The sequence below is a fragment of the Euprymna scolopes genome, chromosome 10 (assembly GCF_053919585.1).
Source record: "Euprymna scolopes isolate OS-2025 chromosome 10, ASM5391958v1, whole genome shotgun sequence".
NCBI lineage: Eukaryota > Metazoa > Mollusca > Cephalopoda > Sepiida > Sepiolidae > Euprymna > Euprymna scolopes.
In genome coordinates, this window is record NC_136491.1 from 21,805,948 (window position 1) to 21,819,531 (window position 13,584).

The 13,584-nt window shown below is 34.9% G+C and overlaps 1 protein-coding gene across 1 annotated transcript in view; it reads left to right on the forward strand.

Moving 5' to 3' along the window:
• Nucleotides 1–13,584, forward strand: part of LOC145285859 (cadherin-87A-like) — a 212,310-nt gene that overhangs the window by 22,441 nt on the left and 176,285 nt on the right. The window contains exons 3-5 of the mRNA XM_080134300.1: nucleotides 3,499–3,609; nucleotides 7,303–7,430; nucleotides 13,292–13,384. Of these exons, the coding sequence (XP_079990426.1) occupies nucleotides 3,499–3,609; nucleotides 7,303–7,430; nucleotides 13,292–13,384 (332 nt within the window). The remainder of the gene's footprint in view (nucleotides 1–3,498; nucleotides 3,610–7,302; nucleotides 7,431–13,291; nucleotides 13,385–13,584) is intronic.

Here is a 13,584-nt window from a genome sequence, read left to right on the forward strand (position 1 = left end):
TGTTGTTTGTTGTTTTTGTTTGTAGCTGTTGTTTGTTGTTGTTGTTTGCTGTTGTTGTTTGTTGTTGTTGTTGTTGTTGTTGTTTGTGGTTGTTGCTTGTTGCTGTTACTGTTGTTTGTGGCTGTTCTTTGTTCGTTGTTGTTTTTGTTGTTGTTTCTTGCTGTTGTTTGTTGTTGTTGTTTGCTGCTGTTGCTGTTGTTGCCGTTGTTTGTTGTTGCTTGTTGTTTTTGTTTGTTGTTGTTGTTGCTTGTTGTTGTTTGTTGTTTTTGTTTGTAGCTGTTGTTTGTTGTTGTTGCTTGCTGTTGTTGTTTGTTGTTGTTGTTTGCTGTTGTTGCTGTTGTTTGTTGTTGCTTGTTGCTGTTGCTTGTTGCTGTTGCTTGTTTTTGTTTGTTGTTATTGTTGTTGTTTGTTGTTGTTGTTGTTTTTGCTTGTTTTTGTTTGTTATTGCTTCTTCTTGTTGTTTGTTGTTAGTACTTGTTGTTTTTGTTTATTGTTGTTGTTGTCTGTTGTTGTTTGTTGTTGTTGTTTGTTGTTAGTGCTTCTAGCTCTTGTTTGTTGTTGTTGTTGTTTGCTGTTGCTGTTTGTTGTTGTTGCTTGTTGTTTTTGTTTGTTGTTGCTCGTTGTTAATTGTTGTTGTTGTTTGTTGTTGTTTGTTGTTAGTGCTTCTAGCTCTTGTTTGTTGTTGTTGTTTGCTGTTGCTGTTTGTTGTTACTGTTTGTTGTTGTTGTTGTTTGTTGTTGCTTGTTGTTGTTTGTTGTTGCTGTTTGTTGTTAGTACTTGTTATTTTTGTTTGTTGTTGTTGTTGCTTGTTGTTTTTTGTTGTTATTTGCTGTTTTTGCTTGTAGCTGTTGTTTGTTGTTGTTGTTTGTTGTCGTTGTTTGTTGTCGTTGTTTGTTGTTGTTGCTTGTTGTTAGTGTTGTCGTGGTTGTTCAGCATCGTGCTTGATAATGATTTTATTGGCATTCATTTTCCTGATAACTTTCTGTTAGAAATTCTTTCTAGAAGGATATCGAGCACTTTCAGTGAAAATGTTTCTGTGGAACGAACTAGTTCGACTTTGCAGTCGGGTATTGTTATGGAGGATAATTGAGCATTTTCTGTTGATTATTGCTAGGTGTTGTTGTTAAAGTTTCTGACACATTTCATCCATTTGTTGACAGTACTTCTTCGCCATAATGGTTTCGCCTGCATTCAAAAAACGGTAATAGATGAAACCAGGCACAGACCATCAAACAGTCAGCATGACTTTCTTTTGGTGCAATTCTGGCTTTGGTAAGTGTCGTGGAGCTTTGTCAGTGTCTAACCACTGAGCTGAGCGTCGCCAGTTGTCGTAAAGAACCCACTTCTCATTAAAAGTCACAGTCTTGTCGAGAAACGAGTCATTTTCGTTGCATAAAAGAAGAGAAGATGACACTTCATGATGGCGTTTCTTTTGGTTGTCGTTTAATTTGTGAGGCATCCATTTATCAAGTTTTTTTGTCCATCTCTATCAACTGGTTGGAAATCGTTGTATATGTTATGTTTAACTTAGAAGGAAGTTCTCGAATAGTTGTGCATGTATTAGCTTCGACCAAGGCTCAATTGATCGTTGTAAACATCTGATGGCCGACCACTATGCTCATCAGCGTCAAGATTCTCGTCGTCCCCACGAAATTTCCTAAGCCATCATTGTGCTGTGCATTCAGTAGTGGTTCCAGGGTCAAATGCTTCTCTGATATCGAGAGCAATTTCAGCAGCTTTTCGGCCTAGCTTGACTTGAAATAAGAAAATATTGCTTATTTGCTTTCTTTCCACCTTGTATTCAACATTCTGAAAAGAAGACATAATTGTTTTAAAACGATTGTAATTTAAATGATTAGATAGAGTTCTCAAGTTAATGTTGTTTCAGTGATTCTAGGATTACTGTCATCTTCCATCCACTTCGATGTGGTGCCCACTTCTGTGCATATTTTAATTAGGGGCTCATTATGGGAATAAACACCGAGTTTTAATCCCTTTCTTTCTCTGTTTTTATTATTTTATCTGCATTTAGTCATTTACGAGTGCAAATAAAAAAATAAATAAATGATGGAAAAATAATTATGCTTCACCAGTGTTCATACTAACTTTCATATTCATATAAAACTAACCTGGGTGCTCGGTGATGCTCGGGTGTTTGAAGCTGTGTGTTGAGCAAAAAATAAAAAAAGTGGTAGTAGGCAGGCAGGCAGGCTCGGACCCGTATCATGAAGGAGAAAAAGAATGTGAAAAAAAAAATATGTAACGTCTTTGCCGGTGGGTTCATCGCCAAACCGGAAGTGGCGAAGGTTAAAATTAAGGCTAGTTTATCGAAAAGAAGGGACGACTTTCGAAAATATCAGCGAAAAAAGCGACCCCTCCCCGTAGAAAAGTGCCCAGTTGAGGGTGAAGGAACTAATATTTTTAGCCAATTTTTCGAACTTTGTTGTCCGAAGGGTCAAATTTCAAAACGATACCAATCTCGTGAAAATCCGTCGCCTCTGTCGAAAGTTTTAGGCGTACATATATACATACATACATACATACATACATAAACGATGATTGCAACGTCTTGTCAGACGAGTGTCACTCCCTCAGACACTTAAAGTCCATGAGCCCCAAAATTACTTCCATCACCACAGGACCATTTTAATAGACAAATGCCTGAGGGAGTATCTATACACAGATGATGCTACAGAGTCTTAGCTTTGTACGACAGCTAAGTCTCTCTCTCGGTTCAAAATGTTGAGATCCAGCAACAAGCAAGAGCAAGATAGCCAGCAACAATTTCAACTGCAGACCAGCTTAATGCCGGTACTGGTCTCCCGATTTATGGTTTTTTTAAATCAGAGATTTGCTTTTCCTAGAAAGGTTGCCTTCACCACGGCTTACGGGAGCCCTCTCCACCCCAACACACACATACATACACACAAACACACACGGTGCTAGTTGGCCATTGACCCCGAAAAAGGGTTCATTCGCCCTTTGGAAGATCTTATTTTTAATCCTTCAGGGAGACTAGGCACCCTCCTCACCAAACAAGTCTGGTGGGGAACCAGTTTAGTCGCTGGTGACCCGAACATGAGGCAGGTAATACTGGTTCACATGGTACCAGTAGCATATAATATGACCTGACATACATACATACATGCATATATACATACATACATACATACATACATACATACATACATACATCAAAACAGACAAGTGAGATTTATATTATAGATAACGTTGCAAACATCTATAAAAGAAAGAAAAAAATATCAATCAGTATAGAATGAAGAAAAGGAAAAGTCTCATTATGCGAATAGAGTGAAGGGCTTTTTTCTGAATTAATTTCAGATGTTGGGAGTTTGTTGGACTTTTTATTTGCTTGTTCCTTTCTCCATAACACCTGAAATGGTTTAATCCTGTAGTTCCTCCCAAAGTTTAGATTGCCGTGGAGACCTTATTGTGCTATAAAGGATGTACCTGATTTCTTGCAATTTCTCTTTTCAGGTTTTATTCAGTTTTCAAACTGTCAAGTCAAGAAAAATACACCTCCATATTTCACAGACTTTCTTGAGAGAGAATTAGTGACAGTTGGTATCCCTGAAGATACACCGATTGGTAAGTGGAAAGCAACCATTTTTAAAAAAAAATTTTTAGAGTTGCAGTTAATGATTTTGTGTAATAGACAATTGGAATTAACATTTCAGATTTAAGCACTAGTAATTCTTTTTAAAATTGAACTTTGGCAGAAATGGAATAAAACTGAAAAGCGATTCTAATGAATTCTAAAACAAAAAACGGCTCGAATTAATTACTCTTCTATTCTCTTAATGTTTCATTTCTTTACATTTTAATCTGCCTTCATGTCTATATATATATATATATATATATATATATATATATATATATATATATATATATATATGTATATATATGTATATATATATATATATATGTATATATATATATATGTATATATATATGTATATATATATACATATATATATACATATATATATATATATACATATATATATATATGTATATATATATATATATCAATTCAGTTTATATAAATATATATATATATATATATATATATATATATATATATATATATCCATTCAGTTTATTCCTTCACTAGCACATAATGTCCATATACAGTGTATCACAAAAGTGATTACACCCCTCACATTTCTGCAAATATTTAAGTATATCTCTTCATAGGAAACCACTGGTGTTACCAGATAAGGCTGTCTGAAGATATTCACTTCCTGAGATGAAATACACCTAACATTGATGCTTTTTGTTTTTCTACTTCCAATTATGTTCTGAAAAAACAAAAAAAAAACAACAAAAAAAAAAAACCAAACACAAAAACAACAACCCACCTTTTCCTTCTTCCAATTTCTCCTGTCTCTTTCTATCTCTCCCACTTCCTGACTGGTTTCCTAACTTAAATTGTACCAAACATTAATACTGTAACTATTTTCCCCTCTCCCATTGCAAAACTCGTTCATGTTCTGCAGGGCAGGGAACAAAAACGATAAAATCCACTATAAAACAACCAAACCAAACCAAACACTACAAACAAGCGATTTAAGATACAAAAAGCTTGAAAAATAAAAACTTTCTACAAAATAAGTGGATGCAACATGAACACTGTTTCCAAAATAACTGGATTCGGCATTAAATAACCCAAAAAGGGTTGATATGCCGTAAAACAAAAACAACCAAACCAAATCATAACAAAATGACACTTTGACACAATGAACAGGAGCTTCAAAATGACTTCAAGCATGTGATAAGTGCTTACAGTCAAAGATAGTGGTAGAAATGTAATAGTCTGGGGCTGCTTTAATGCTTCACGAGTTGGAGAGTTACATTTCATTGAGGGAAACATGAATTCTAACAAGTACTGTGAAATACATCACGTTGACACCGGTTCTCATCAGATCACTGAAGTTAAGCAACGTTGAACCTGGCCATTACCAGATGGGTGACCTTTTGGGAAGGCTAGGCACTGTATGTACCTTCTGAGAAGGTTGGGTGTAGAGCCAGCACCCTCACCCCGAAAAAAGAACTCCTCAAAGCATCTACAAAAGTTCTAGATGGCCTATGCCCCTCCAAGAGCTCAAGGCTATGGATGGATGGACTGTGAGATACTGCAGCAGATTATGATTCTCTTACTTCAAAAACAATGATCCCAAACGCACCTCCAAGACTATCATTGCTTTATGGAGGAAGTTGACGGTAAAGGTGATGAACTGGCCAAGCATGTCTCCAGACTTGAACTCAATAGAGCATCTTTATGAGATCCTCAAGCAGATGATGGTGGTGCGCAAAGTCTCAAATATCTACCAGCTCCATGATGTCGTCATAGAGACATTAGCTTTTAATGGTTACTTTTTGAGTTATTTAGAGGGGGAAATATATTAATTCTGTTATATAAGCTGCGTTGTGTCAAGAGCCATTTTGTTAGTGTTGCCTCACGAATATCTTAAATATCTGTAGAAATGTGAGGGTTGTAATCAATTTTGTGATACACTGTATATCTGTTCAGTTTCTTTTCATTTTTATATGCATGCATATCCATAAAAATCTTTCAGTTTATTCCTTCGATAAAACATAAGTTTTGTACACAATTCGTATTAAATGTTGGTGTGGTTTTGGGACTATACACAAAGATACTCTCGTCATCATAGATGGCCTCTACTAAGGTCAGGGACCACGTGACAGACCGTTTAAAATGTTATTTGAAACTTGGGTAAAATAGACTGCTAAAAATGCTATTTTAAGCTTAAGTGGGACAAGTAGGACAACTGCCATTTCATACTTGAGCCTAATTGACTGCTATAAATACTATCTTAACCATAAGTTGGATAAGTTTCTAAAATAATATTTACAGTTTTTGAAAAATCTACTGCTAAACAGCTATTTCATTCTAATTATTATTTTAAACGCAAGTGAAATAAACTAGTAAAAATGTTGTCTTAACCTTTAGTAGGATGTTACTTAACTTAAACTGAAGCCTAAGAGGTTGCTGAAACTTATTTGAAACTTAGCATAAATTAAGTCGAAGAATGGTATTTTTACCGGGGTATTTCCTGGAAGGGAAACAAGGCCAAGTACTGGGTGCCTCTGCTGAGTCCCTGTGACCATACATCTGCACCCGACTAATAGGCAAAGAAAAAGCATGAAAGCCGGACAATAGACAGAGCTTACTTATTCTGTATACGCTTTAGGTTTGAAAATTGTTAATTTGTTTGAGTTAGCAACTCTAGGAAGGTTATCGGACAGAACTAAGGAGATCTCCCTCCCCCGTTTTTTAGTACTATTGCATAACTGGTCAGCATCATAGGTTTGATGTAAGAGTTAATGAAATGCCATTTCAAACTTAAGCATAATTGACCCCTAAAAATGCCATCTTTAATTTTAGCATGTCAAGTTTCTGAAACCGCCATTTCAAAATTAAGCATAAATGACTGTTAAAAATGCTATCTTAACATTAAGCATGACAGATTTTACACTTAAGCGTTAAAGCTAATTTTAAAATGATTTTTTTTTAACTTAAGCATAACTAACTTTTGAAAATGTTATTTCAATCTTGAGTGTGATGGATCGAACTTCTTATAGTAACATTCTAACTTATAATAAACAGCATCCAGTCATTTGATACTGCCTACTGTCAGGACCACCGGAAAATTTTAGCTCAGAAATAAATAAGTGAACAGCAATAAATAAATCCATTGAATACCTGAGAGGAATAACGCCATGAAAATTAGTTGTTAGTTTTATAAGTGGACAGATAACAATGGTTGTAACCAGTTCTGATGGTCAGTTGAGAGTAGTCAAGAAAACAAAAAACCGGACATTTAGGATTTCCGGTCAAAAGTAGATGTATTTGAGTGATGCAAAATCGTTGGAAGAGATCAAAGAGAGCGTCCAAAAGTCTTTGACGGAAGAAGGATATCAAAGTTCTTCCTGTTGTTGACATAACTGTACAATAATCAACAACATTTAAGGTCCTTGACTACGACGGTATGACATACCACAAACACAACTAAGTTATGCCTACAACTTACCTTGCATTGCTTTTAATATAGCGTGATCACTGAGACACTTATCCAATTGCAGTGTTTGGTAATACAAATGTTATTTCAAACTTAATTGTAGATTACTAACCAACCGAATAATCAAGAAACGGATAAATTTTCCATAGAGTTTATTGAAATATAATCTTCTTGAGCATTCATATCCCATAAAGAATGAATATTGATTTATAACTGTTTAATTTTGTTTTACTTTAAGGTACGGTTTTGGGAGTATTAAAGGCCAAAGATAACGAGGGTGATGCCATTGAATATCGATGTGACAGTCAGACAGTAGAGTGTTCACCTAAGGGTGTTGTCACATTGGTCAGACCACTTGATAGAGAGGTAAGTTACAGTGTAATTGGCCAGGATTGAATCCCTGGTCTCAGTTATGGATCATGAAGTTTGATTGATTTAGCCACATGAGATAAGAAGAATGTTTTGAAATGAGCAGGACATGACCTTTATATAGAGTACAAATTGATGGCGTGGCGGTGGTAGTGGTGGTGGTGGAATTTAGAACCTTAATGTCTTATATAATGATTTTTATACAGAAAATTTTTTTACAGTTGAGGTGAGATGCAGAAAAGAGAAAATGAGGACTAATTTCCATTGGTTTATTATAAAGGGAAGTTGTGTGTGTGTGTGTGTGTGTTTGTGTGTGTGTGTGTTTGTGTGTGTGTGTGTGTGTGTGTGTGTGTGTGTGTGTGTGTGTGTGTGTGTGTGTGTGAAAGGGAGGATGGGCTAATTTTTTCCCGGAAAATTTGTGTGCCCGTATTTTCGTTTTACTCAGCAAATTTCTCTTTTAAACGTTTCTATTATGCACGCATGTGGAGGAAGTACTATTTCAGTTTTTCAGAATTTAAATTATGGAGGGCTCATTTTCTAAATTACTGACCACGAGATACCTCCAAAGCGCACCATAGAATTTACACATATATGTAAGACGATGTAGCTTATTATAGGTTAATATTATCATCATAAACTTTGTACCATTCAAATAAAGAAGCTTACAAACAACTGCTAATAATTAAAAAAAAAAAAAAAAAATTCCAGCGTACGAAGATAATGAAAATATAAGACTAAAATCGTGTTTACATAATCAACGCCTTAAAACAATGCTCTTATGTATTGAACACTTTAAACGAGCAGGCATACATATAAATCTACCAAAAATCAGCTCATGGTCAGATTTTCAAGAAATTTTCGATACTTATTCCATTTTGGATTCACTTATATATAAAATACTATTTTCAAAAAATATATGTTGGGAAATATTTTTTGTACCTGATGACACTAATATTTCATTTTATGAAATCCGAATAAAATATATTATAATCATTCGAAATTTTAACATTATATATGTTGAGGCTATGTTTATTTTTATATTTACCATGAATTCGTATATAAAAATGCAAATAAATCCAATATTATTGTTTTGAAACTCATTGTTATATACTACAATCTGTTGATTTGCAACGAACCCCCCCCCCAAAAAAAAAACAAAACTAGAAAATAATTAATTCTATGCTTTTGATCTATCCATAAATAAACAATGCCTATAAACAGCTTCGTAAAGATACACACAAAATCATGACATCATCGATTCTATGGCGAGCAATGGAAGTCTCCACTGACCACTTTATGAAAATGAATGCATACATTTATTCAAAATATTTTTAAAATTAGTATTTTCCTATATTAACCCGGGCAACGCGTCTTGTTAGTCATTAATATTTTTTTTATTTTATTGCATTTTTACACCAAACAAGGCACAGTGCCACTTTGATGTAGGGGGGGGGGGCTACTATCTGGGACACATTTGCAGGGACACTATGTAGGGAGTTTTGCAGCAAGATGACTGTTTACATTACACTTGAAATTACACTTGAACTTCTGCATGTTAGTACAGTCGGGGAACCAGGAACCAGGAAGGGAATTCCAAAGTCTAGCAGTTCTGGAAAAGAAACTATTAGAGTAGAAGACTTTTTGTCATCTGGAGATCTCTGCTGTGTAGGGGTGGGATTTTGCTGCTTGTTGGGTTTGTCGGGAGTATTTACGTTGGAGGAGTACAACAGTTTGTAGTTTGTCGGAGCATCCACTATTAAAATACTTGTGAAACAGGCAGAGGGATGTAACATTTCTTCAACAAGACAGAGGCTGAAGCCTTGCTGACAGTTTGGGACCAATTAGGTTAGTGACACTCTTTGAACCCTGTCCAGGAGTAAGAGACTACTAGCAAACGCACCAGCCCAAATTTGACAACAATACTCCATCTATCATCAATTATTTGGTTTGGCGCTAGTTTATGCCAATACTACAATTTAAAAAAAAATAAATTTCGTGTGGAAATATGTGCTTTAATTGCTACTTTGAAACATTTTTTTCATGAGAAAATATACTGCTTCATGAGGCATCTCTTATGTGATCCCTGATGGCTTCCCAGTCATCCTTCTTGAAGCACCTTGTCGTTTTGAGCAATGCCTCTTCAACTGAGTTTAGAGTGATGTCTACCAATATCACAATGTGATCAGCATTCCAGAGTGAGCTATGGACATTTGTTATACAATCCTCGGGAACTATGGTACAAAAATATGTCTAGAGTGAGGCTTGCTGATCCTGACGATCTGGAAGACTGGTCAGGAACGTAACAGTCTCTGTCAGTGAATAGGATATTGAGAAGCTATGTGTGATGCTACCAGTTGCGTCTGCATAACTAGAGAAACCAAGCTCATTACTGTGATGGATATTAAAGTCATAAAATAAATGTATTTGGGCGCTAGTATCTAGGGAAAGTGCTGCATCTATGCTATCAGAAACATGGTTGATTAGGATATAGTCTCAAGTAGAGCCAGAACGGTAGAGAAAATATAAATAACTAACGCTATATTGATACTTTAGTTTAAGGCACATGAAGGCCTGGTCGTCTGATTCTAGTTTGGATTTTCTAGTCAAGGAAGAAGTGTTTCGAATATAAACTCCAAGTCTGTGCATGTGTCTTTCTGAGTTCATTATAGCAAAGTGGGAGATAACCAAACATGCTAAAGTGGTTAGAGCCGATAGAGGAATGTAGGTTCGTTACACTTACCACTAAGATATGCAGGGAGTTTGCAGAAGAAATGATTCTACATCATTTAAATTAGTTCTAAAAGACATGGATATTTGTGAATGCGAGCCTCGAGGGAGGGGGTAAGTTGGTTTGTTTGGGTGTGTATCTGGTTTAATTCCGTGTCTTGTTTGAGCTGTCATTTTATTTAGTTTCAGTATTAGGGCGAGAGGCATTAGACGTAGTGGATGCACATGACATTCATCCACACACTCTTCCTTCACAGGAATGTGGCCTCGGGAATGCTCACTGAAGATGAGTGCAGGATCCCTTTTCATGTGTGACATCATCCGAGACTATACACATGATGATAGAGCAGCCGCTTCAACCGCTACTAAAGAGTTAGCACACTGTACTGTAAGTCGGAATACAGCAGCCAGACAAACTGTCAAACATGTACCCTCAAACCTGTTACACAAGAGTAGCCTGGTTTAATTGTGTGAACATATATGGCGATCAAGCACTTCAAAGATAGCCAGTTTCAGAGGAAAGAAATGCAATGAAGAGTGAAAGACAGCGTTCATTTCTCTAATCAGGAAACTAGGCCAAGCACTGGGTCTCTCTGCTGAATCCCTGTGATCGTATATCTGTACTTGACTAATAGGCAAAGAGGGAGCATGAAAGCCGAGCAATAGGCAGAGCCTACTTACTTCTTAAGCGATTTAGGTTTGAAAACCGTTAATTTGTTTAAGTTAACAATTCTAGGAAGGTTATTGACCAGAACTAAGGAGATCTTCCTCCCCCGTTTTTTGGTAATACTACATAAGTGGTCAGCATTATAGGTTTGATGTAAGAGTTTTTCTTCTCCATACGAGATCTGTGAGTCTTTCATTACGGAGAGGGGGTAGCCCTGCATCTGGGTTCTATACCAGAACTTTCTGCACCCCCACATGGTAATTAGAATTAACTTAGTACTTATGTTAATCAGTATCTACCATAAAGATTCACTTCTCCAGTAGTGACAATTAAATCATATTTTTACAATTTTATATTTTTAAATTGATGTTCATTTCGATATTTTCAAGATGGTAATAGTAATTTTTGTACGCTATACAAATATATTTAAAAGATTGTAAAATGTTTGTTACTCTAAATCCTAGGTTAAAAACGGAACATTTCGGAATCATTGAATTTAAATCAAATAACTAATTTGGAAATGTTTTTTCTTTGCAACAAAACTGATTTTATTATATACTTCCAGTTCAGCCCGCCGTTGCCCGGGTGTTTAGAGGTATATATTGAGCAAGAAAAAAAAAAAGAACGGTCAATTTTTTTAACTTTGGCCCCTATTATGACCCCCTTAAAATTTATTATTTTGGACTCAAATCAAGTTATTAAGTTAAATCCATGTCAAAGGAACCTATATCTAAAATTTCAAGTGTTTAAGCCCAAAATTGGCGGAGGAGTTTGGTAGAGGTCTCAAAGGTCAAATCGTTGGACTTTGACCTTTTTAACAGCCAAATTTCTGGCCGAAAACGGATTACAAAGATTTTTCCAAATCTCAGTACCATGTATATCAAATTTTGAGTCTGTATACTAAAAATTGACGGAGTTATTGAGTATGAAAACATACACAGACAGACAGACACACAGACACGCACACAGACACGTTCACTTTTATAGATATATAGATTAATGAGAAATACTGTTATTTATTTTTTTTACAAAGTATAATGATATTGAATTTGTTTCATTTTTTATTTCCAAATTTAAGGTAAGAAAAAAATATGTTGCTTATACATAAAAATACATATTTAAATTTTTTAAAACTCTTCAGCTTTATAATATGTTGAAATTTTGATTAGTTTTAATACATCTTATTCAAGTTTGGTAAAACGAAATATGGGTGGAAGTGAACACGTACCCAAAAGTATTTTCTCTCATATATTTTACAATAACTGCATTTTAAATGTAAATTAATTTAAAAATGAATAAATATCTAGGATTTCTTGAAAATCTGACAATTTTTTTTTCTAGATTTACTAGCAATTCAGCCTGGCTTTTCTTGGGCCTTATGTACTGTTCATAACTTTATGTGCATATGTATATATATACATATATATTTAAAAGTTTGACTCATGTCCAGGTAACCTACATTTTCAAGTGTTTAGATCCAAAATTAGCAGAGGAGTTTGGTAGAGTCTGCAAAGGTCAACTCTTTCAACTTTCACCTCTTGGCAGTGAAATTTTCGCCCAAGAACTGATTAAAAAGCTTGCTGCATGTCTGAATACTCTTTATGTAAAATTTCAAATGTTTAGACCCAAAATTGGCTGAGTAGTTTGCTAGAGACGGCAAAATCAATTTTTTTTAACTTTGACCTCTTGGCAGACAAATTTTCGGTCAAAACCAATTAAAAAGCTTGCCCTATGTCTGAATACACTTTATGTAAAATTTCAAATTTTAGATAAAAAAAAAATGCTGAGTAATTTGGTAGAGACCACAGAGATCAATTTTTTTAAAAACTTTGATCCCAATTTTGACCCCTTAACATTTATTGTTTTGGGCTCAAATCAAATTTAAAAGTTTGATTCATGTCCAAGTAATCTACATCTAAAATTTCAAGTGTTTAGACCCAAAATTGGCGGAGGAGTTTGGCAGACTTTTCAAAGGTCAAATCGTTGAACTTTGACCCATTGACAGCCAAATTTCAGGTCGAAAACTGATTAAAAAGATTTTCCCAATATGTCCCCTTATCTCAAATCTCGAGTCTGTAGACAGAAAATTGACAGAGTAGTTTGGTAGGGAAATGCACACACACGCAATTTAACTTTTATAGACATAGAGATTAACTACGGGTATGCCTACACGTTAGAATTGACGAATACATAGGAACATCGTTTTAAGGCGTCGAGAATGTAAACACTACTTTAGTCTCGCATTTTCATTATTTTTGTATGCTGTAAAAATGTAAATCATTATTACGAGTTTATTTTAGGCTTCTTTGAAATTGTACAAAAGTTATGATGATAATATCAAATTATATTAAAGTTTCACCTTGTTTAATAAGTGTGGTGGGGGTAATTCTATGGTATTCTTTTGAGGTAGCTTATATAAAGTTTAATTTTCCTCTTAACTAATATTTTTATTTCTTTTCATCAGGACACCATCAAAAACCCCTCGGAGTTAGCGAACCTGTTGAAAGCAACGTTTATTGCAATCGAAGTAAATAACAGTAGAGAGGAACCAAGTTTGGTAAGAAATTTTGAATAAAATTTTATATTAAATTAAATGTAAATTATAATCTAACAATGGAACGTCTTCCTTGAAGGATCTGAAAAATAAAATATTAACAATGGATAGCCTTTCTTCTTTAATTGTTCCTAAAACAATTTCACTAACAGTGGACTATCCACTTTAAAGGACCTGAAAAATAATATATAACTTTTAGTCTA